Raw genomic sequence first — 25,014 nt, 5'->3', positions numbered from 1 at the left:
CGCAGGGGTGCAGCACTTAGTTAAGCGATGCGCCACTGCCCTGCGATGGCAGGTGCTGCCAGCGGTGGGCCTTGCGCGCCCAGGTTGCTCTTCCCGAGCGGCCAATCATTAATTTAACTGCCACCTGCCACGGTGTGGGCAATTTGCTCACTATCCGGTGGGCAGGTTGTGATGACGCCACAAGGTCACGTGGTCTAGGTGGGCCACCCATAGAGTTTCTTACTATTACCTAGAGGGAAAGCTGGCGGCGCTGCACTTCAGCCAACATGGACGCCCAAAGCATCACGGGGCGGTGAGCTACTTGTTGCGGGACAGTCGTAGTTTTTCGAGAACACGGAGTGGCACTACTAAGACGTTTTCATTCCGAAAACGTTGTTCGTGTGAGCGCAGACGACTTTCGCGCGAACGCAGTGTGCAAAAACCATAGTAGTAAAAACGCATAGACACACGACGCCAATAAAAGGTTTCACTTTTCCGAAATGCCATTAAAAAATCTCTTAAAGTATCTAAGCAACAACATTTTTTTTTAACATTTACTTTTAAAAATGCGCCTGTTAATTAGAAAATATTAGCTTTTGCAGTGTTCATTACTTGGCCAATAGGAAAAGCTAGCCAGCTCTTGTTCTGGGCAAACTTTGCATTTACATGCTTTTCTGCTCGTTTGTTGCAATTTGCAGACAGGATATTGAATGTTAGGAAATTCGTAGTTATCGAACAGCTTTATTTTTCTATTATTTTTTGGCCAAAAGTTGTAGTTCTGCCGTCGGTAGCTCACCGCCCCATGATGCTCTGAGCGCCCATGGTGGCTGAAGTGCTCTCGAGGGGCCTCCATGCAAACTCCCATAGACGGGTTGTCACCTTTCCCTCTAGGTAATAGTAAGAAACTCTATGCCAGCGCCACCTGCCCCCTGGGTTGATGTGCACCGCCTGCCACAGCCATGCCCGTGATTCTCCGCTCCCAACGGCGACGCCTGATTTTCTTCGCAACTGGGCCTTTAAGGCAATCGCGCTTAAAACGACAGGAGGCGCGATTTCAAAGACTGGTCCCAACTATCCACAATGTCCGGTTTATCACGCCGTAATGAAAAACGCGCATGCATATCGGTATCCGCAACGGTACACTGGAGCACCAACTAGCCCAACTTTCTTGTTTAACTGCAACGATAGCCTCGAGGTTTGAGCAACAGCCTCGCATTCGGGAAGCGCGGGACTCCGTCCCCGGTACCGCAGCGCAAGGCCGATTTGATTGGTTGGGTTTAGTGGAATTTAACGTCCCAAAGCAACTCAGGCTATGAGGGACGCCGTAGTGAAGGGCTCCGGAAATTTCGACCACCTGGGGTTGTGTAACGTGCACTGACATCGCACAGCACACGGGCCTCTATAATTTCTCCTCCAAAGAAATACGACCGCCGCGGCCGGGATCGAACCCGCGTCTTTCAGGTCAGCAGCCTGAAAACCACCACAGGTACAAAAGCCACAGGTACAAAAGCCACAGGTACAAAAGCCACAGGTACAAAAGCCACAGGTACAAAAGCCACAGGTACAAAAACTCTCCCTTGACATCATGCTCGACTTTTCTGGGGCTAAATTCTTTTCATATATTTCGGAGTACCAAACAGTAGGGGCAAAATGTCTAATAGGGGTGTCTCTGAACCCATTTGGTGCGGAGCGAAAACCCATCAACCATAGCGCGCTTTTCGATCAAGTCTCCCTCGCGCCATCACAATCAAACCATCACCATCATCCACACATTGTTTGCGCAGTAAGCGAAGTTGACAGCGTGTCCGCGGTACAAGCTATCGAAGGCAGAGCAGGGAGCCAGCGTGCCATTGGATGCTCCGCGCGAACCGTCGGAGGCTCGCTACACTCCCAGCCAATGACGTTCGAGGGCGACGCAACGTTCCCGGCACACGCCCCCTCTTTTCAAAACGCTACGCAAAAACTTCGCCGCACGTGATGCCGGTGTGAAAACCACGTGCCGCCGAGGAACGCGCGCGCAAAACGCAAGCGCGCACATCGAACAGAGGGTCCCGTAGCGCGGGTAATGGATCGCGGAGCTTTCCTGGAAGCGGCAGGCGAATTTCGTTCCTCGGCTGTCGATCAGTCACAGTGCAGGCGAGCAGCGGCGACATAAGCCGTTCGTCTCGCGAATCAAACCGCTTCGCGCGGGATCAACAACAATGGAGTGTGGCGGGGATGCGTTGAGCTCAGCCGAGACCTTTCTGTCAGCGCGCACGCATAATCCAGTGGCAGCTACAAAGTTCCCGGCGATTCTTGGAAATGGGGGATATTTTTATTCACGCCCCCCGCAGTTTCAAGTCTAGCGGCTCGTTAATAGAACAAATAGCACAGACAAGAAAGAAGCTACCCCTTCGGTTTCTTGTGTGCGGCGTGCCATTTCCTCGGTTTGGCGCGATCCATCACTCTGGCTGGAAGAGCGCGACCTAGCTCGGTTTTTTTTTTTATATATATGCGGGCAGTGTAAGCGCGCTATTGCTCCGTTACAGCAGAGCGCCCCGTCGCCGCGACATTTTGGAACACTCAGACTAACACCCCCCACACACACACGCAGGCACACACGACACACAAACACACACACACACACAAACAAACACATACACGACACACACATACACTACACACACACACACAAACACATACACGACACACACAAACAAACACATACACGACACACACATACACGACACACACACACAAACAAACACATACACGACACACACACAAAACAAACACATACACGACACACACACAAAACAAACACATACACGACACACACACAAAAGCAAGCAAGCAAGTGTTCCAGCAGCAGACCAGCGCCCGTTTCCTCCTCCGACAGAGTTTGTAGAAGCGGCTCTGTTTATCTTTGAAGCGCGGCTTTAAAGGAACACTGAACACAAAATTCAAGTTGATCACTACAGATTAATTGCCGCGCTCTAATGACAACGAGGCATTGAACTGTTTCGCTGATAACGCAGCTCTGATAAGCTGGAAACGACAAAAACAGATGAAATACACCCGCCCTCGCCAGCGGCCTCTTTGACAGTCAAGCTGCCGTGGCGCCAAAACATGTTCTATCGTTGTTGTTGTTGTTGTTTGTTTGCTTTTTTTTATGTGGACTTCTGAGACCAAACCGCAGCGCCATTCACTTGTAACCAGCGATCACGAAGTTCATAATTCTCTCGACGTCATCACCGTCGCCGATTTTAATCGAGTGACAAGCAAAAAAAATTTACTTAATTTTCAAATCAAAATATACCAGGCAGCGAAAGCGCCTTTCTTCTACGAAAATGGTCGATAATAATCCGGGGCCCTTCCTGATGCGGCGTCCCTCATGATCTGTTTCGGAACCTTAAAATCCCATATTGCAAAATAAAATGTAAGAAGTCATCATAACCATAAAAGGCCAAAGAATCCGGCTTTAACAATGACAAGAAGTACATGTAGTTGCCCTCAGCGCGTTGACGACAAGCGCGCACAAGTTCACGCTGAGGCTGACAAAACTTGATTGCGCATAAGCGCAGGGGAACTGAGGCAAGTTAGCTAGCGTGCGCCGGTCGCGGAGACCTTTGGCGACGCCGGCCCGTTCGACGGCCTCGGACTGAATGCCGGGGTCATCGCTGGACCTTACCTTGTACAGAGCTTCTTTTAGAGGATCACGCGCAATGCCGGGCAGTCTCAAAGAGCGCGCAGGCAAATGACGTAGACACGCACAGCTTCGCAACCACTGCGAGTTACGAAGCCTGCGTGCACCCCCCCCCCCCCCCCCCCCTCTCCAACAAACACTCCCGGCCCTGTATTACTGACTGCATGGAAGACGTGACTTGATTGCCTATGCCGCCAGTGACAGCGCAGAAGGTGGTGGTCGAAGAGAAAGGGATAAGAAGGGGAAAATAACAATGAAGGGGCATCCAAGGAGAAAAAATACACACCAGAACACTTTTTTCTACTACGCCTGGAATCGCTACAAGATGCGCGCGACGACGTTTAGGCGGTAGCGCGGAACAGGTGCAGGGTATATAGTTTGATCTCAGCATCCGCGCCGCTCATCGTTCGGCAGCAGCACATTAGGCATTTTACTCGAAAGCGAGGTGGAGGGCGAGCCGCCAGGCGAGCTTTCCTGCATAGCCCCACACGCGGAATATTAGGACGCCCCACACAAGTGACAAGTTGGAAAGCATAGCACCCCACAAGAGCGAGAAGGCTTCCGACCAGCTTCTTCTTTTACGCGCCTGCGTCAGTATGCTGTAAAATGCGTCTGCGTGGTGTCAACAGCGTCGATTGAGTGGAACTAAAACCGGCGCGAAGCTAGCACATGACGCCCGCCGTGTAAAGCGGTCGAGCTCCACCTCATCGTTGTGACGTCACGCCGGCGCGCGGAGGGCTCCCAAATCTAGGTGATGCTGGGAAGGCAGGGTTCCGCGAGAACCTGCGGCACAGGCTAGGAAGACTGAATGCCACGCGCCATCCCCGCACGGCTGTTGGAGTGGCAGCCGCCGCATAGGCAGAGCTATGCGAGGAAGCCAGCTTGGCAGGGGCACCAAACCCAGGTTTGGCGCAAGAGATTCCGTTTCCTCTATTAGTGCATAGTGTGTATCCCCGCCCTTCCCCTGTCCTTTCTTCTATTGCTCTCCCTTTCTTTCCCTCTCCCTGTCCTTTTATTCCCGCTAGCCGCACCTCAGGTGCTTCAGGTTTCGATGGCAGATGTCCCGACTAGCAACGTCTTTTCTTTCCATTTTTATTTTTATTAATCAATAGCCATTAAACAACAAGAGATTCCATCGCGTCGCATGCGGGGACCGCACAGACGCGTAATGGGAAGGCCGCTGGAACAGGCCCACACCTGGTAACGAAAAAGCCTTACGATGTAATCGATGTACACTACCTCAACCACGCTTTCATAACTACGCAAAATGACCCTGGAGCCTGAGGAGAAGTGCCGACAGCGAGTAACTGCACAAGTCATTGCGGCGTTTATTCGCCGGAAGCGAGTAACTAACTGCATAAGACTCATTGTGGCGTTTATTTGCCGGATTATTTTCAGTGTCGTTTACAAACGTCGATCACTGACTCCAAAGCAGCAACGGGTTTCCCGACGCCGAGGATGCAACAGCGTCGATTTTAAACCAAGGCTCAACACGAAAACTGGGCCAGTTCGTGCGCGATCACAAACTATGCTCGACGAAAAAAAAAAAAAAATACGGACATGGCGAACGAATCGCGTACGCTCCCGGCACAGTCGGAGGCCCATAGAAAGAGCTGTACAGACACCTCCCAGCCCTGGTCGCAGCAGCGATGCTGCGACACCGCCCTTACAAAAAAGTTTTACAGTTTATAGAGTGTCTATAGATTTCTGTCTGTAAAGTCTAATCTATAGATTTATGGCCATACACTTTTAGTAGACTTTTCTCTATAGACAGTCTATAAACTATGAATAGACAAAAAGCAATATCTACAGGAAGTCAATAGAGTCAATAAGAAGTCTATATACTGTCTATAGACCAATTTTATAAGGGCGACGCGCGCGACAGAGCAATTCGCGCAACAATATCCGTCTCACTCCTGCTTTATCACCCACTACATTCCGGACTGCACACTGTTCACCTTCATTCAAGGTTATACAGTTGGGACAGCTCCACGAGGCTCTTTCTCTCCAGCGCAGGACTGTTCTTTCTTTTTCTTTAGATTTCCACCGATGTCCACTTGTGCCACACGTCCAGGTACGGCACCTCGCGCCACCTATACAAAATCCCGAAGCGCAAACGAAAGACACACTAGGGTGAAGGTGTGGACAACTCGGTGGTGCTTGCTGTGTGGAGTTGTATGTCACACAAGCAACTGAGGCTATCGCGATAGTCATTTGTTCATCAATTCGACTATAGTTTTGCTATCCACACTTCGCTTAAGACGCCTGCATCTTTTGAAAACCTAAAAACACAGGTCAATTTAACAAGACCATTTTCACCTAAGAGCAACGTTGGGTGGAATGGTGCGTGTGCACTGTAGAACACAGCAAAGTGTGTTTTTTTCCTCAGTGTTTCTAGTTTCCTGCACGAAAGCAAAACACGGTTTTCTGGTGTTAGCTCATCCCCACGTGATTCGCATAGTGCTTTGTCTCGTTTTGTCTGTATAAAGTTATGTGCAAGGTGTGTGTGCCCGAGACGAAGACGGGAGAGAATCACTTCCTTGAAACGTTCCTGCTGTGTGCACAACTTCCATTCACCTAAAACAGGCTTTACCAACTGTAGTTTGTTTTTTACTCCGTCGTTCCAGGCATACTTCCACTTTTGTCTTAATTTACGGTGTACCAAGTTCATAAAATCCTTAAAAGCCATGTTTTCTTTTTTATATGCTTGCAATGGGCTTGAGCAGCGCAGAAGTCTGCACTCTCGTTGCCTTTTATTCCGACATGGCTCTGGATCCAGCAGTTTTACTTGTCCTTGAGCTGTGGCTGTTATGTTGTTACGATATGTAAGTTGCGGACTGATTGCATTTCTGGAGTGAAGAGCTGCGAGTACTTTTAACGATTCTGTATAAATAATACTGCTTGTGAGGGCGTCGTTAATTATTTTTTCTACGGCCCCAGAGACAGCGCAACATTCGACAGTGAAGACGGATGCACACTCTGGAAGTCTTAGTCTTACTGTTCCCTCCCAATTCCCTCGTACCAGTGCGCTTGCGTTTTCCAGAAATCAGTATTAAAAAATCCGTGAAGGCGCCGTATAATTCCTCGAGTGCAAGGAATTCTTGTATGATATGTTGCTGTCGAGCTTGTCTTTTGTTTTTTACCGAACTGTGTAAGACAACTCGGTGGTGCACATCGCGTGCAGATAGACGCCAAAAGACGCGACATGTATACTGTGCGTTCCGTCGTGTGTTTTAAGTCCACGCTGTTCGACAATATCACGCACGAAATCGCCAAACAACGCGTTTGATCCCTAGCGTCTCAGTCGCTCACCGTACGGCCGGACGAAGCTCGGCGGCCGGAACCCGGCGAGTGCGAAGCGGGGCTGTAACACGCCGGAGCAGCCGCAGCAGCAGGGGAACCCGCGCGCCGCCGCGAACGCCGGCGCGACGCTCCCGCGGTTAGAGGGATGCTGATGCGCTCTCTCCTGGTACTCGGCGAGTCGACGCATCACCGCCGCTCTCCCGACGCACGTCCGCCGAGACGACGCACTCTCCCACAGCTCCCAGACGACAACCGAATCCCTCAGTCCAGCAGAGTCCAGTCACAAAAAGAACGCGGCGTTTTGGACCGCACCAAGACAGAGACCACGAGTCCCTCAGTTACAGTAGGGTCCAGCCAAAGCCAGCACTGTCATGCGAGGACAACGAGCGCAGAGTCCCTCACTACAGAAGGGTCCAGCCAAAGAACGCGCCGTCGCTCGGCGCACAGGACTCCGGCACTAAGACCGTGGCCAAGCGCGCCGTGGGCGAAGGAGCTGCGCGGGTATGCGCAGCGGCGGCGGCGGCCGGCGCACCTTCGCAGACCTCGAGGCGTGATCTGCGACGTTCGACGGCGTTCACAAGGCGGCAACTGTTGCTGCGACATGCGCGTAACTTCCGGTCGCCCCACGGAGGAACACAAAGAGCGTCGGCGCAACGAGAGTCGAAGCAACCTGCGCCTCTTCGCGCACGGCGCGCGCGCGGTCGCACATCCACTCACGTGCGCGCGCTTGCACGTGGTTGCAACGTGCGCGGCGGTCCAGTTATGAGCGACGACGCGGTCTGTTCGCGCATGCAGCCACTAACACAAACACAGGCTCGTATGATGCGGTTCCATCAACGGCGATCGAGCATGGAGGAGTCAAAGAAAGATGCTACAATGCCGTCACGGAATGACGACGTTAGCTAGCGTTGCGGGGCCGACGTGCCGTACCGGTAATCATTAATGGACGCCGCGCAAACTGTCGCCGTCCTGACGAGCCGCAGACGCACGAGCTCTCTGTGCTACCATTTTTTATTATTATTATTATTATTAAACCTTCGGCTAGGCTAGGGGCATGACAGGCAGCTGGCTGCATTCTTCTACATCTGGGTACTGCTCTCGTCGACCTGCTCCAATCAATCTTGGCCCCAGGCATTTGTCGCGAGGGGATGAGTCGCCTCTCTCTTTCTTCTTTTGTCGCACATTGCCTCTCCTCTCAATACAGAGGCGGCGGCAGGAATAACTAACTCTTCCCAAAAGAATGTCGTGCGGAGTGGGTAGAAGGATGGGGTTCCTCCAGCCAGGCGTCCAAACCTCAAAGTGTCGCCCCGCGCTTCCAGCCCATGTGGCAGATGTGCGCAGGTTCTCCGCACAGAAGGACCCCGTTACGAGCTGGTTTACCGGGCAAAATTCATGGATGGCGTTACACCAGTCACGTCTGAGGGTATAGAGGTGACCTTTGAGCCAATGATAGCAACTGCATAAGGCTCCGACGAAGTGAGCACGACACTGTTTCCCTTCTCTTCAGGGGCTCTCAGAAAAAGGTTACAGTCGGTGAGAGGACACGTTTTACGGTACCGGCCAAATAAACCGACGCGGATTCATGCGCATTTTCTGCGGGCTGTAGACCACTTTTAGGCTAAGGACGGTGCAGTTGTAGGCCGGTAACACACAATGCGGACAAATAACCGCAAATGACACGGGACGGAGGCAGTAGACAACGCAAGGCGGTCTTGTGTTGCCGACCAGCGTTGTCCGCCTTGTGTCGCTTACAGCCTGCGTACGGCGTCCTTCGCGGTTATTCCTCGCCTTTGAGCACTCATTAGCTCTAGCGACACACGTAAGCCCACATCTGAGCGAAGAATGATCTCTAATTTCCATCTGCGCTAAGGAAATCTGATAATATTCTCTATACTGGATATTTCCCCAGCACAGCCAAAAGTTCAAAACGCAAAAAAAAAAAAATTCAATCGTGTTTTGGAGCCCAAATTATCACATCCTACGCGTCTTTTAAAAAATCGCTGAAACAATTTCCACACCGGACCTCACGAAGATATTCCGACAGAGGCTGAAAGAGAAGTCATTCCACGAAGGCTGGAGAACATATCTACCGTGCTTAGTTTTCCACTGCCAGAGGGTAGGGTGGCCCTTTAAACGCGCGACCATTTGCTGAAATGCCCTCACGCGCTTCCATAGCGGGGTTGCGCCGGCCGTATTTTGCTGGCCACCGAGCACGTGAGAGAAGCCGCCTTGGCGCTGTTATGAGTAGATAATGAACGGGGTCGCTGACAGGGGTCAGACAGCTAAGATGTGCAACCATAATTACGCTCCTTTTCCGGATAAACCAACGCTCTCGTTTCCTCTCACTAACACTCGCTGAATGAGCAACGCTACCTGGCAGCGCGAGAAGCTGGCACACGTTGGAAGCGTCCACCGCCTACGGCTACTACGGCTGTTTTCCTTAAGGCTTCTTCGTTCGTCACTTCTAATGCATTACTCAAGGTCGCGTTTGTAATCAACACAAGGTCATTCAAGAGGGACCAGTGGGTGGTACCATTGATACGCAGATTGTGAACCACCTGACTGGCGTAGAATGTTCGGAGTGGTATCGAACGATTCAGCGCGTTATGGGGCACAAGATTACTAGTCAAATCAGAGCGTAGCGCATCATAGGGATTCGTACCGACAGCCTTCGGTTCCTTAAACAATGACTTCATGAAACTTCAAACGTCCGTTACGACCAAACTAATTGTCTTAGGGCAGTCAAAGTGGTGCCAAACGATTTGTATTTTCGCGCTGTATACGTTGGCATAAGAAAAGCAGCTATCCGGATTAACGAAAAATTTGTACCGGATATAGTGAAGATGGCTAATGACGCAACGTTCATCATCATCATCATCATTTATTTACCCTTAAGGGCCCTTGGCTTAGGGCATTACATAAGGGGGGGGGGGAGGTCGTTTCATAATCAGTGGTCAGTAAAATCAACAAGAAATACAAAGTACAGGATACATGGTCAACATTAACATTATCAAAATATTAACATGAGAAAGACACAGCAGCTCAAGAACAACTTGAGATAAGAAAAAAAACAAAAAAACACATGCACACACTCAAAAACACGACAAAATAACTCAGCCCTTGAAATGTAATGATAATAACTGCCTGAATTTAATGGGTTCTGTTTCATTAACTATGAAATCGGGTAAGTCATTCCACAGTGTAATGGAGCTAGGTAAAAAAGATTTGTTAAATGAGTTTGTGGAGCCGTGTATGCGCTGCAGACTTAAAGACTTAAGTCGTCGTGAGGTGCGAAGCGGCGGGTGCAATACAGAGTTGGATACTGCTAACGCTTGATACTCATACGCGGCCTCAGCGTTTTGCTCTTTTTATTTAAACGACTGTGCGCAAAGTGCCCACCACACGTCAACCTGCGAGCTACCAGTAATTGAGGTGGACGCATCTGAGCATCACAACGCTCCAGACGCAGCCATTAAAACACGTATCAGCCTCCGAGTATGCAATCGAAAATGATCCCGTGGTCCTGAACACATCATATTTTAACGCTGCCATCATCCCGCATTCCTGCAAACTCTCAGTGTCACAATCACGCCTACTAAACATGGAACCGGGCACATCAGCGCAGCTGAACATTAAATAAATGCGTTCGCATCTACGTCACTTCCGGCAAATCTACAGCCTACATGGTGTTTTCTTTATTTATTTATTTTTATTTTTTACGCGCGTGAGCTTAAAAGTGGAGGCGCTGACAGAGAACGCACCGGACGGTGACTAATGGGCAGGCGAGAACGTTTTTCCCAGAAGCGTGCGTCGAAACACAACGACACGCGTTCTGTAATGCGCTGCGCAACTACGGGACCAATTTTGGCCCCCCGTCGTGGCGAAAGGAACAAGAGCAAGACATGCCGTCAACCGCCTCACAGAGCACGCTGTGCAGATGATGGAGAAAGACAAGGAATTACCAAAAAAAAAGGGGGGGGGGGGGGGGATCGCATTCAGCTGGCGCCGCATCCTCTGCCGTCAACTCAGCAGCCGCACGTTCCGCACCAAGCAACGAAAGGAAAAAGTGCTGACGCATTCGCAAACTTCCCTGTGCGCGCCCTCTTCATCGCCTCTAGACCTCTAAAACTGTCGCTTTCATTCGCCACAGGTCCCGGCATTTCCCAAGGCGGCGGCTATATTTTCCAATCTTCTCACAGTGTCCTATACTCGTTTCAACAACGGCGAAGCGCGATCCTTTATCCCGCGTCAAAGTCACCAGCCAGCTTCGCTGCGTGTGCTCTGTCTCTACCGAGCAGAACCAGGGAAAAAAAATATCTAAAAGAAAGAGGGGGGGGGGGGGGGGCGACGGAACAAAGCAAACGTCAGTGGGAAGAACCTGGCTCCAGACAATGGTGCAAGGGAAGGAATAAAGCTCGGCGAACATCAGGCGAGCGCACTCTTCAATGTCGCAACCCGTCTTTCTCTCACGCACACGAGGCCGCCGCCCTCACAGCTGACTGCGTGAGATGCCCGAAGCCTCGGCGGCGTTGTCGCTGCCTCGTCTTTCGTTTTCGACCGAGTTGACCAGGCTTCTCCAGACCAGGTAATCGTGCGCTCTCCCATTACGAGGGCCTGTCAACTTCGTCATCTGCATCTTCTGCGCCACTGCACCCCCTTCGTCATCTGCATCTTCTGCGCCACTGCACCCCCTGCGTCAACTTCGTCACCTACACCTTCGTCAAGACGAAAATGCAGCCGTACAGTGCCGTTCCTCGAGCTACGGCAAAGCGAGCCACACACCCGGTCGGTTCTTAGAGCAAGGGCCCTCTCCCCACAAGCCTGCCAATGATGCTGCTGATGATGATGGCTACACATTTTGTTCCAGGTAGTCGCAGCGTGGACAGCGCTGCGGAGCCAGAAACTAATAACAGCAATAAAACGCTCCGTAATAGAAGAATCCCGAAAAGAAGTGTCCCGCGCGTACAGGGTTTGCCGCGAGCACCTGCCCGTGAGGCATCCTCGATGTGCCTAGCTCTGATGACAAACGACGCCATTTCGACTCTCACGTTGCCCTTATGCGACGCAGATTCATCGTTACTCCGAGGGGCGGCGTTTTCGACACCTTGGGCCACGAGATCGTCCGATACTACGGTCAGAAGTCAAAGTTCAGGCAGCAATTTAAAATCTTCCTGCCCACAAGAGTGGTCTGCGGGTTTCATGAAGTTTCTATCAATCAAACAAAATGGCGCCTCCCCGCAAAAGTGCGGCTTACTGCATCTCCGCGGGGGAAAGGGTACCGCGCAGTCGCAAACCTCCTCCGCTATTGCAACAAGCGCGCTTTACGAAAACGGGGTGTCTGACCCACACACTGCAGACAGGCAAGCGTGACGACTCGTACCAACGTAGTGTCAGCGGCAAAAGCAATCGCAACACGAAAGCGGCATTCATTTCCTTTTGTTTTCTTTTTTAAAACAACTGCGCTTAACCCGCACACACGTGGATGATGATATTACGCGAGATAGGAGCAGTCGTGCAGGCTGAAATTTCCCCAACCGCTGTACACCGATGTTAGACTTCAAGCACTCAGAGCGGAGCTTACTTGGTGTCCCGTTACTTTCATGGTCGACCGATACACGCGCACCAAACATGCCGCGTGGAAATACACTATTGCCACACACGCTCACACATACATCGAGCTTCACGCGAAACAGAACAAAGGCCGCCGCGAAATCAACAACGGCTGCGGCAAAGCTCGCGGTCGTTCCGTTATAAGAAATAGAAAGCGGGAACAAAATTCCGGCGGTTTGGCATAGCTAACCACAAAATATCGTGCGAAAGCAGGTTTTCGCAGGTGGACACCAAAGGCCACGTACACCAGAAAGCGCGATTGAAAGCGCGTTTGCTTTCCCTCCGTGACTTGCGCACAGACGTAAGTTGACGAAGACGACGACATGCAATGCCCAGCGCGATAGTGTGTTGCGGTTTAACACGAGGCGTGATCGGCTGCGGCGATAGCCCATAGTGCTCTCGTGCAGTGGCCAGCAAAGCTGATCTGTTCGAGCCGCCCCGGGTCCGAAACCCAGTCGCGGCAATATTTATTATGCGAAGCATATTAACGTAGGTTTCGGGCCTTCGCGCGACGCCCGGCGGTGGCCACCATTGACCTTGAAGTGAGATCACATGATGTGACGTCACGTGATGACGTCACACCGGCTGCAGATGGGGCTAGAGATGTGAAGGCCTGAAAAAAACACTGCAATTTTGGAAAAAAACCGGTTTTTTTTCGTTATTTTCAGATGACAAAAAATGGAAAGAAACATCGAAAATTTCACAATGCAATTTCAAGGTTTTATGATTGCTTGCTTTTAGGTTAGGTTTTTGTTTTTGCTTTGAAAACCACTACAGCGTGCATCGTTGAACTATTGGAGAGCAGTTTTTATCGCCGGTGCAGGTAGGGCTTTTAAAACGTTCGTGCTGCGAGTACGCGGGTTGAAGGCCAGGTCACATATGAGGTCCAGGCTTGACTTAAAAACACGTCAACTCACGGCTGAAGTAGAACAAAATGGCTGCATGTTCTACAGCGCTACACACGCGGCATAAATAACATAGGCTGCTGTGCACGTAAGCGGTTTTAGCCAAATACAATTAAGCCCAGCTTCTTGATTTCCAACGTAGCAGAGCACAGGACATCCGCAGAAATTTGGTCCAGGACAGGGATCTTCAGCGAAGCACGTGGCCCCATCTACCTGGTGGCAAGGCCTTTGCACCAAGCAGTCGCTAACTCGTCTGGCTTGCCGACTGCTGCAGATGCTACCATCATCCGTCAGCTGCGAACGAAACTGGTCCCGTTTCGGAAACGTCCATATATCGCAACAGGCTTTCAGGTGAACGCGTTCGAAAGCATGTTTATGTGCAATCGAACCTAGCTGTGGAAATAGCTTCAATTCATGCTGCTGCGCATAGTGCCGCATCCAGCGGCAGTGACTCAGAGTCTGATATGGAGTGACTTGTAGATCAGTTTTCATGTTCCCTTTTTCGGTGCAATAGAACAAGAAGTTCGTTCCACAAATATGGTATTTATATCTCCATATTCGCCTGAAGTGGAAATCACTATTTGTCTTCTCGGTGGAATAGAACAAGAAGTTCGTTTCACAATACGACATCTATAACTGCATATTCGACTGAACTTTGGAGCATTATTATTGATCGTTGTGCTGTTGCAAATAAATATGTTTTTGTCACGTTTAGCAAAATTTCCAATTTTTCATGAAAAAACCGTGAAAAAGAACGGTTTTCTTCATGCCATTCAAAATTTCTTGAAATTTTACATCTCTAGATGGGGCCTCATATCGCGCCGTCAGACGTCGCCCGGCGGAGCCCTCCCCGCTTCGGTTCGCGCCGTCGCGCGCGACGCGGCGGCGGCGCCACCATCGCTGCATCACGTGATATGTGACGTCACGCCAGGGATGAAGCGGCGCGCGCCCGCCGTCGCGTCAGTCTCTGTGCCCGCAACCGCGCCAGCGTCTCTGCGCCGGGCGTGTATGCGGTCAAGATGCCTCCAAACGCTAAGGACGTTAATAATCAGAATGCAAAACGAAGGCTGCTTCGCATCCACTGGGCTTAACCTTGATAAGCCTCCAACTTTTTTAATTGCTCCAGGTTGGCCAAGGTCACCCTCATTCAGTCTCGTTTATTTCCCGCATCACGTGACTAACTTCGGAGACTTCACCACATACCAGCATTTTCCAGGTTATGCGACAACCCCCCCCCCCCCCCCCCCCTTACAAAAAGGGGTGGGGGGGATCCGGAACACGCGCCTTTCACGCGAGATGGCATCGCAGGCGTTAAGCCCCACCTCGATGGACACTTCCCAGGCGTACGGGCGGAGCGCCTGCGCGCCCAGCACGCGCCGCGACGGACGTCGAAAAGTGGCATGTCCCTCCATGTCCCTGGTGCTGGCTCGCCCCCCCTCGCGAGCCGACTGAAAAAATGTCAAGCCGTGAAGAAAAGGGGTTGGGGGGCGCTGAAAGGACCAATTAAAGCGCGAAGAAAAGTTCGGGGAACACGAAGCTATGAAGAAAAGAGTCCCCGAGAACCCCGCGGTCCTCCCATTGTTGTAAACCGGACTCCGCTTCCGACGCGCGCGCGAGCGCCCGTGCGCCTGCTCGCGCCTTGCGCATGCGCAGACAGGCTCCAGCGTACGCCCGTGCGCGTAGGCGCTTCGCGTGTACGCCTCGGAAGTGTCCATCGAGGTGGGGCTTTACTCCACCAGCGCCCCCTGTATTTGCTTCCTATTCTCCCCATTTTTGTTCTAGCGCGCCCGCGGTTATCGCTCATTCGAGGCTCGCCACACTGGTGCGAACATGCGCGCGAAAGCTATGAACAGTTTAAAGGTACAATGTGTTTTCTTAAGGTGAACAAGTGCAAGAATATGTCAATTCTTCTCGTCTATTGTTCGCGCTTAACTGTACGCTGTTCACCCAGACACACTGCACGACACGCAGGAGACAAGGAACGCAGGACGAGCGATGACTACCGGGACATGTTTCGAGAAATAAGGGAGCAGTTTACTCACCACAATCCCCCTAAGTGTAAAAACGGAAGCTATGCAGCTTTCGCAGAAACTAGCAACTGAAGAAAAATCCCTCTAAGGGCCGGGGATCGATTGAAGCACTACGGGAGGGATGCATGATACCAATGCTATCGGCTCGACCCCTGAACATCGATCATGTCGGTAATTCGCCAGCTGGCGAAAGTACAGAGGAGCCAAGACTCGCAAGACGCGATCTGAGCACGCCATGAACATCACCCGACCGAGCTAGGAATTCACACACCGTAGAAACGCATCCAGCGAATCATGCCATTGTTTCTCCAGTCGTCGCCATTGTCGGTCGCTAACATTTAAATGACACACAGCATACACCTTCAGACATGCGTTAACGGTGTGAATAAGGGGAAGCCAGCCACCGTCTCATAATAGTTTCCTGTTTTGTTGTTCTGTTTTTCAGTTCATCTGTCGATTATATAAGTTCTTGTCTCTACACCTGCGGTCCAATGCGCTGGCGAAGTCCTCGAAGAACTGTGCTCGGATATTATATGTTTCTGCTCTTACATCCTGGAAGCTTCTGTTTCTCAATCAAGAAACTCAGGATCGTGTCGCTTTTTCTGTTTGGTATCGGTTTCCCGGGCGGGGTCACGGTCTCGGCTTCGCTGTGTTTAGCTCAGCCGCGTGGGTGCGTACTTCGGGATATTGACAAAGTGGGCGCTCAAGTTCTCGATCGCATTCACAACGGCGCTATTAGGCATCGCTTGAAGTCATTGACGGCCTACAAGGCCAGATTTAACACAGTAAAGTAACGTAAATTTATTTTTTTTTAATATGTAACAAAAGCACGAGCCCCTGCCAATCGCCGAGCGGCCGGCGTTATTCTGCGTTTCCCTATTTTTTGTTTACGCCACGCCGTAGTGTGTGCCCAGCGAGGAGCTCTTAATGTTATTTTTTTTTTCGATCACGTGACCACTAGCGCAGCTCTGCGACGTGCCGGGACAGGCACTATTTTCATTTGATACTTCATCCCCCAACCCTGTACCGAAGTCGAGGGCAGACACCGCACAGAGAGACCACCGGACACCTTGCATTACGAACTACCAGTGTGCAACGCGCTTAACTGCAACACAAGCTGCGGAGCAGCTGAGCGCGGCTAAGAAGGCCTGAAATGGCGGCAGTCCTAGTAGAGCCACCTGTCGCGCACATAGCGAACTGCCCTCTCTCTGTAAAGTGAAAAACCTCGCATTGTGTAGTGGCACTTCGCCACACAGCGCGGCTCCTGGCAGTTGGGAACATGTAGCGTGCTACAGTAACTATACGGGACGGCCAACCGCAAAGCACTAGCTATTTGACGTCACAAACAGCGCCGGCGGCCGCATTCCGCAACTAAGCGCGCTACAACGACACTTAACGCAACTATAACCACGGACCGATGCGTCCTTTCGTGGCACAAAAACGCGGCCGGTGGCTCGAAACGAGACAATGTAGGCGTGAAATGTACGCACCGGAATATAGAAGACAAGTCAAACAGCTAGGGCTCGGCCCGAGTTTTCAATACGTCCGTCTCGAGTGCTAACGAAGCAGTAACAGCGAGGAACATAGCGAATAGCGCAGCGATGTTGCTGCCAAGCTTCATTCTATGATTTAAAAAAGTTGCATCGTTGTGTTCATGCACTCAGGGAGGCGTCATTATTGTTCTGTCACTAAAGCACATAATACATCCTGCCAATAGACGCGGTTCCGTTCAAACACATTCGCTTATACGGGCAGTATTTGCGCAAATATATATATATATATATATATATATATATAAGATGCGAAATTGAGAAACGCTTCGTTTATTGGGAGTCGACGTTTCGGACAGAGCCTGTCAGTCTTGAAAAAGGACAGGCTCTGTCCGAAACGTCGACTCCCAATAAACGAAGCGTTTCTCAATTTCGCATCTTATTTTAAACTAGCAACCAAGTACGTTTACCTTATTGTGCTATATATATATATATATATATATATATATATATATATATATATATATATATATATATAGGTTTGTTTTATGGGGTTTAACGTCCCAAAGCGACTAAGGCTATGAGAGACGCCGTAGTGGAGGGCTCCGGAAATTCCGACCACCTGGGGTTCTTTAACGTGCACTGACATCGCACAGTACACGGGCCTCGAATTTCTCCTCCAAAGAAGTTCAACCGCCGCGGCCGGGATCGAACCCGCTTCTTTCGGGCCAGCAGCCGAGCACCATAGCCACTGAGCCACCGCGGCGGCATATAATATATATATATATATCGACGTTATTCATTGACAATACAGCAACTAACGCAATGATTTTTCTTGCTTCCAGAAATAAACGACGAAAATGCGACACTAAACTATAGATACGGGATAATCTCCCAGCGGTGTAGTTACCAGCTACATATCCCTTACACTCTAAGCAGAAAGGAGTGAAAAGGGAGTAAACCCTCCTCTGGCGCACTTCCTTTCATAAAACGGAGGGCGCCAGAGGAGGGTGTACACCCTTTTCACTCCCGTAGAGGCGTGTTAGAAACCGCTCATAATTACCCGATCTCCGCGCCACGTCGAAGAAACCGGAGGGGTTCACGAAGCGGATCATCGTAGCGTCGGAGAGACAGAGAGCCCCGGCACTTCCAGTTAACACTGTGCAACGAAATGCGAAGGTTCGGAGAATAAAAAAAAAAGAAAAAAAAAGGCACCGGCACAGCGCGCGCGGCACGGCCTCCCGCAGCTGCCCCGCGGTTTAGCGGCGTCGTACATCCGCGGCTGTTGCTGCAGTTCCGGCGGACGCGGAGGTGTGCGCTAACCCGTTCGTTCTGCCGCTCCGCTCTTGCATCGTTTCTCTCGGCGCCGCACATCCGCCCCCGAGAAACGAGCTCATCCCGCGCTGCACACACGCTTGCGGCGTCGCTCGAACGAACGGAAAGCAAAAAAGAAAAATAGAACAGTGGCATCGTAGCAACGTAGGTGGACGTAGACAGAACCAGCTGTAGCTCAGACATCGAATTTCAGGGGTGTCGTTAACGCGTCAGCACGAAACGGACACCAGGCTTCGAATAGACCGTCAACAGCGATGACTTTTCAAGTTCAATCCCAGTCTTGCGATTCGCATAGAGATTCTACGAAAAACCGCTCATCATAAAGGCATTGCTAACGATCGATTCTGACTCGCCCTACCATACGCACGCTACCTCAGTTGGTAGGGACAGTCCCCCGGACAGGCGGCCCCGTTTTCTCGGGTTCGGTCCCGGGTTCGAGCCCTGGGCCAGGATAAATTTTTCCTCAACAACAAGGTTTTTCTGAAAGTTTTATAGCGTTCCTTTGCAGCCGTATGCATGAACTCGTGTGGATGCTAATGAGTAATCATTCACTTATCACAAATCTATCACGCATAGGGGGTTCCCTTAAACACATTGGACTAATAAAGGCACAGAGCATGCGTTGTGTCTACGCCGGAAGTGACGTCACTTTTTCATCCTGCAGCCAGGGCGAATTTTATAGCCGACAACGACGCACTTTGGGCCCATAGGGCTTTCTAATGCTACTGAACTAAAAATTCTTTCGGGCGAGTGAGCCCGCAAGGTGGCGCTACAACAAACTTTTTTCAGATCGCACGCGTCCCGTATACTTCTGTTGGCGACTGTAACGTCAGCAGTCCACACCAGTTAACCACTGCCCTTTGTAATAACAATGACACTGAGGATGTAATGAAAAAATAAATAAATAAACTGCCTTCCGTAGTCACCGCTGCACATACCCAGAAGGCTATGTAGCGTACTTTAGCAGCTCTACGCACGCGCGCCAACGCGAAGCCTTTTTTTTTTTTGTTTCAACATAAAGTCACTCGCTTTCGAGCGAACATGCAGCGAAGTCATTAGCGCTTCACTATTACGTCAACTGGCCACAAATGGTGCCTTGCTGTTTCGCTGTTCCTTAACTAGCCTAACTGCAAAAAGTGTGAGCGATAAAGCTGCCCCGCTAATGAGCCCGTTTCGCGGTGATTCAGCCAGTCTCGAGCCGGACGTGACGGATATGCGTTTGTCGACACGGTACAACTCCACAGCGGCAGCTGCATGACGGACTATGTTCAGGCTCAAATTAAGCCCCAGAAATTCCGTTCGCGAAGCCTCCGACGCATAAGCGCGCTCTCGCGGGGGGACGGAACTAGAAAAATTCGCGTCGGCGCGGTTCGGATTTCAGAAGAAAGTGTGTGACATTCGCGAACATCTCTCGTTTCTGGGCAAAACTTCCAGTCGCAAACGAAACTAATAACAAATTACGCCGTCACTGCGCGCGGAAATGCCCATACACTAACTACCCCGAGGAAATGCAGGATTAGGAGAGAAAGGCTTACGCTGCGGGAGGGACGAAACTCAGCCTTTTACGTCACAGCTTCTCTCTCGTTGCAGATAGATCTACGCGGGGGGGAAAAGAAATAAAACTAAGAGAAACGCGACATCGAGAAGGCGCGCGCTTTTTCCCCTTCCGTAAAGGTCACACGCGTGCCGCAACGTCTGTCGCCGCCACCCGCCGACACGAAGACCGCACACGGAAGGGGTTTAAACACCACGCGAGCGACGGCAAGTGCTGGGGATCGCAAGCGTGCGACGTCGACGACACGCTGCCGCTCGCTCATTAAAGTGCGGAGAGAGAGAAGCGACGATAGCCCGTTCTCTCCTCCTCGCCCGATCAGGAACCCGATCAGGAACGAGGAGGAGGAGGAGGTCCTCGTCCATTCTCCTGTCACGCACGGTTTTCCGCCGCGTTCTTCCTGCAACCCCCCGTCAACCTTGCCCTTCCCGAAACACTCTTGTTGTCAGGCGTCGCGCTATTCTGCTGACCTTTAATCCGTCCTAAGCCTTTCTTCGTCCCGCTGAAAACAGCTGCCGGGCACGTTCATCGCTCGGCAGCGATAAAGAGAGAAAGAAGTGTGTGGAGGGAGGGGGAAGGGGGGGGGGGGGGGTGAGGAGTTGACAGAGAGATAGAACGAAGACGAAAAAGGGCAATCATTACATACAGAGCGCCGATCAAATGTGATAAAAAAAAAAAACACGAACTGCAGACGACGAGGAACATGGAGGGTGCCGGAGGTGACGTTTGTAGCTAAGCCTCCGACCAACTGAAGAGACAACGGCCCCAACGGCCTCGGTATAACCACATCGCAACGCGAAACTCGATCGACCATCAACCCACTCCGATTTCGTGCGCATCCACGTTGCGTGACACGAAAGAGTAGAAGGGGGCCCGCGAGATACCAAGAGATCCTACTTCCACTATTTGAGCCGCCACCAGTTGTCTCACACGCGTGGTTCCGCCGCGTGGCGCGCCGCAAACTGCAGCCCTCCTCTCCCCCTCCTTATCCTCCTCCTCCGCATCGGCTTCCGAGAATCCGGACGCGCCCTCGCGACCGACTACGTGAGCGCTGGAAAGGCGCACAAAATGCGTTCCGTGAAACACTCTCGGACCTCGCCACGGAGGCAGCGTTGTTGACGCACTCGCGACCTTTTCACGCTGGCGCACAGATGCGGAGGACGAACGCGTGGGAACTGGGATGGGGTTACTACGCTGCCGGATACTTTGAAAAGATCACATCACGCCGCAGGCACGGTATACAAAGGCGCACGGATATCGAGAAAACCGAAAACATCGGGAGACGTGTCGCGATTCTAACGGCTCGATGGAGTGCCGTTACGCTGCCCGGTAAAGGCGTAAGGCGTATAAGGCAGCCAACAAAAATTCGACACAGTCATCACGGGTTCCCGCCACCTGTCAAATCAGCTACATGCAGTCATTTTGAAGATATAGTATGCAAGGCGGTGGTAGCGGTTTAGTACAAAACAAAAGGCGGTACGGTTTTAACGTGGCTAAACCGAGTAGACGTGCGAAAAGCACATGTTAAGCCTGGCTGGCTCATGGTTTTGCTTTGCTGGGTCGTCGGCACGTCCAGAACGATATTAGACTCGGGTTAAGCTCTGTTCGAGGATAAGCTGATCTGACCTCTTCGCGCCGCAGAAGGAAATGGTTTGGTTTATGGGGGTTTAACGTCCCAAAGCGACTAAGGCTATGAGAGACGCCGTAGTGGAGGGCTCCGGAAATTTCGACCACCTGGGGTTCTTTAACGTGCACTGACATCGCACAGTACACGGGCCTCGAATTTCTCCTGCAGAAGGAAATCGATGAAGGCTACGATGGGCAGTGCAGAGCGCGAGAGTGTTTTGCAGTTTAACACGAGGCGCGATCGGCTGCGGCGATAGTATAGTGCTCTCGTGCAGTGGCCAGCAAAGCTAATCTGTTCGCGCCGCCCCGGGTTCGAATGCCAGTCGCGGCAATGTTTATTCAAGGTCAAGGCTTCAGCGATGAATCTGCTTTTGCAGCTTTGGTCCTGACCTTGCCTTTGGCTTACGTCCTTACGAGACTACAAGCGAGGACTCTCCCCGTCACCGCAGAGCCAGCAACATGGAGGACTTCGCCACTGAGTTCGTCACCATGGTTCGTCATGCGGAGCCCCACAAACGCAGCCGAAAGTGGCGCAACTGGCGACGGCGCAGCTCTCTACGGCGTGTCGTCGCGGTATGCTGTGCGGGTGCAAGTTGAAGCGCCGCCAGAAAGCTTTCACGATCGCTTTTCCCTTACCACTACGCTATGCATACAGCGATAACAACATGAAGCGTTAACTACACAAAAAGCGCCGCATAATTACTTACGTAGTAATTTATTCCGTCAAGTTTACATACTGAAAGAACGCCTAGCGAGTGTCTTGACGTCATCGAAACGCCGGCCCGACACAGGCGATGATAACGCCGGCTTCAAAGACAGCTGCCATGAGTGGGGGGTGAGCAAGAGGATGGGTGGGTGGAAAGAGGGGCAGGCGAAGGGTACCAGGGCCACACTGACTGAGACAGAGTGGTGGCGGACGCTGCCAAGTCTGACTTTACGTAACAGTAATAGCTGCTTCGGGGCTCCTCTCGCGGTGGAAAGGAAACAAAAAAAAAAAACGGCCACTTTCCGCGAGATGCAAGGCTCTCCCCCAGTACTTGAAAGTGCATGGTTAATTTTTGGAATCCGTCGCGACTAAGCTCTTGTTGGTTCTTTCAAAGACGGTGCGGGCAGGGCACTTTTTTTTCTTTTTTACTTTTTAAGCCCACACTAATATCTGTAGTTAAGTGAGAATGTCGACCGCTATATACGATGTATTCGCCTCGTGCCTTGCGCGCAGTATGAAGTCGCTCGAAAGAACTGTGACGATGCCGATCGAAAGTGTACTTTAGCACCAAATACCTTCGACTTGTGCCTCGCGGTAAAATTAGCCTTGGCTTTTCAGTTTCCATATAATTGACCTTTCTTGGTGATACAGTCACGGCTTAAAGTAAGGAGGGTTTAAAGGAAGCGGTCTCAGACCCCACCACACGATTACTGACAAGAGATCTGAGACCCCCCGTGCTTGAATGTTATAGGGTCTGCATGAATCCGAAGCAGGCAACCATATTTCCATTCTTCTCGTCAGTGGTGGTCAGAACGTTTCTTCTCGATCGTTTCGAAAACTGCACCATTATTTTCAGTAAGAATCATTCACGCACTTTCTAAGAACCGAGAGAGAGAGAGAAATAAAAAGTCGGCAGAATTACACAAAGGCTGGAAGAAAAGGGGAAACCACTGTCTTTACACCACAAGTCGTCCACAGCTGACCACTCAGCCTCGAGGATAAACGACACAAAACAATGAGCACTCTGAAAGAGCGTGGGGATCGCTTGTTTCAGGTCTGAGTCATAAATTGAGCAAACAACGACCATAAAAAGCGATTTCTATACCCTCTGTACAAAACTGTGTGTATAACAGGCCACCAGGGGCCCTTCTCCATCTCTTCATTCATTTCTCTCTTTGGCTGAGCTCTAACCACTAGAGACCCTCCTTGGACGGGTCCAGGCTTTAAACACATACAGTGAGGGCCTGCAAGGGAAGCACGCTCCAAAATGGTGCCGTCCGTGGCCTCGCGATCGAAGCGCGTCTGGCACTGCTGCAAGGACAGCAACTGCGGACCTTGTAGAGAGTACCCTCGTAGAGGGGCAGGAAACATGCAGCGATGAAAACTCATGCGGGAGCCTCACGTCATGCACCAGGCCTCCGGAAACCAAGCCCTTTTGAGACCGCCGTCTTTACTCTTCCCATGTCCGCTCACGCCGAAGTCGGCCCCATGTGAGGACCGAGACTCGGCCCTGGCCAATAAAACGAGCCCCAGCTGACACGTCAGGCCGACTTTTTGCCTTCGTTTATTTGCTTTTTTTTAACGACTTTTTTTAAGTGTGTTGCGGTGGAACTAACGCCTTCACTTCGCTCCAGAGAGACATCTGTGTCAGTATATTAAAACGATTCCTTCGCGAATTGATTCCATTTTGCCGCCCTTGCTCATTGGCTGGAGTGATGCCACGCCCTAGGCTTCAGCCAATAACCAGGAGGGAATGTGGGGCTTGGAATCTCTTCAGCCAATGAGCAAGGACGGGAAATTCAAAAATGGCATAAAACCGGTTTGGTAATCGTTATAATATACCACCCCGGGGGGTTTCTTCAGTTCTTGTTTCTTCCCCGACAGCCGTGCGGAACACAAACACGCCTATTTGCGCGGAGCATACAATGAGTGAGCAACTGCGCGAGCTAAATTCTTTCTTTCTCTTTATTTGTTCCTTTCCGCTACAGAAAGCCACAGCGAAAGTTAATAAAAGGCTACGCCGACATGACTTGCGTGCTTCCTTATCATCGTTTTCGGGTTTTCATTTATTTTGTTCTTCGCGCACTATTATTCAAATTCCACTGTAAGCGAAACCGTTCAAGCGTGTCTCATCGCGTTCCGAGTAATAGTTTCTCCCAGCCCATTTCAGCGAAGAGCATTCAGAGTTCGCCTCTCAAAGAAACGCTCTGGAGTTAGTGAAACCCGTACGTCTAGCTTACAACTTGCAAAGATGATAATGTACGAGTTAAAACCAGCAGCATACTGGGGCTTACAGAAAGAAAAAGAATTAGTAATCCCCCCACCACCTTTGCATGCTTATTCAGACATCACGGAGTGGTCGAACCACCACTGCACAATAGTTCGTGGTGGTGGTAAAACTTTATTGTCCTAAAGACAAGGAGGGTTAGGGGTCATCTTGAAAAACCTTGGGCGGGCAATCACGACGGCGTTAGGTGGCGTGAGGGCCCACGCAAGATTAGATATTTTGAGACGACAATTTAAGCCTTTCTCGTTGATCACGTCGTCTACATGAACCTGACGTCAGCGATTCGCAGTTTTCATGTCACGGTGAACGCAAGCGGGTCAAGATCGGCAAAGTGCACGCAATACCGTCGATTAGGGGCGGGAAGGGGGAGAACGCAACCGGTATCGCACCAGCGCCGTTGCGCCTTCGAGGGGGCTAGGGAAGATAGCCAGGTACCTGGGTGCTGCTACCATCGCGACAGGTTCGACTCCCTGGTGCCGAGTTGGCGCGAACGCCCAGTTGCAGAG

General features: G+C 51.2%; 1 protein-coding gene across 2 annotated transcripts in view; it reads right to left on the bottom strand.

Annotated features, from left to right (window-relative positions):
• aop (ETS variant transcription factor anterior open) overlaps positions 1 to 25,014 on the bottom strand; it is a 126,748-nt gene that overhangs the window by 95,667 nt on the left and 6,067 nt on the right. The window contains exon 1 of one of the 2 annotated variants that reach the window (XM_089564567.1): positions 6,977 to 7,535. The exons of the other annotated variant lie outside the window; for it this stretch is intronic. Within the exon in view, the coding sequence (XP_089420693.1) occupies positions 6,977 to 7,154 (178 nt within the window). The 5' untranslated portion in view covers positions 7,155 to 7,535. Of the gene's footprint in view, positions 1 to 6,976; positions 7,536 to 25,014 lie in introns of those variants that run through there. 2 annotated transcript variants of the gene reach the window in all.

Source organism: Amblyomma mixtum, chromosome 1, assembly GCF_055824585.1.
Source record: "Amblyomma mixtum isolate Tamu chromosome 1, ASM5582458v1, whole genome shotgun sequence".
Lineage (NCBI taxonomy): Eukaryota > Metazoa > Arthropoda > Arachnida > Ixodida > Ixodidae > Amblyomma > Amblyomma mixtum.
The sequence above is the reverse complement of the archived record's forward strand: the minus strand, read 5'-3'. Positions and strand labels throughout refer to the sequence as shown.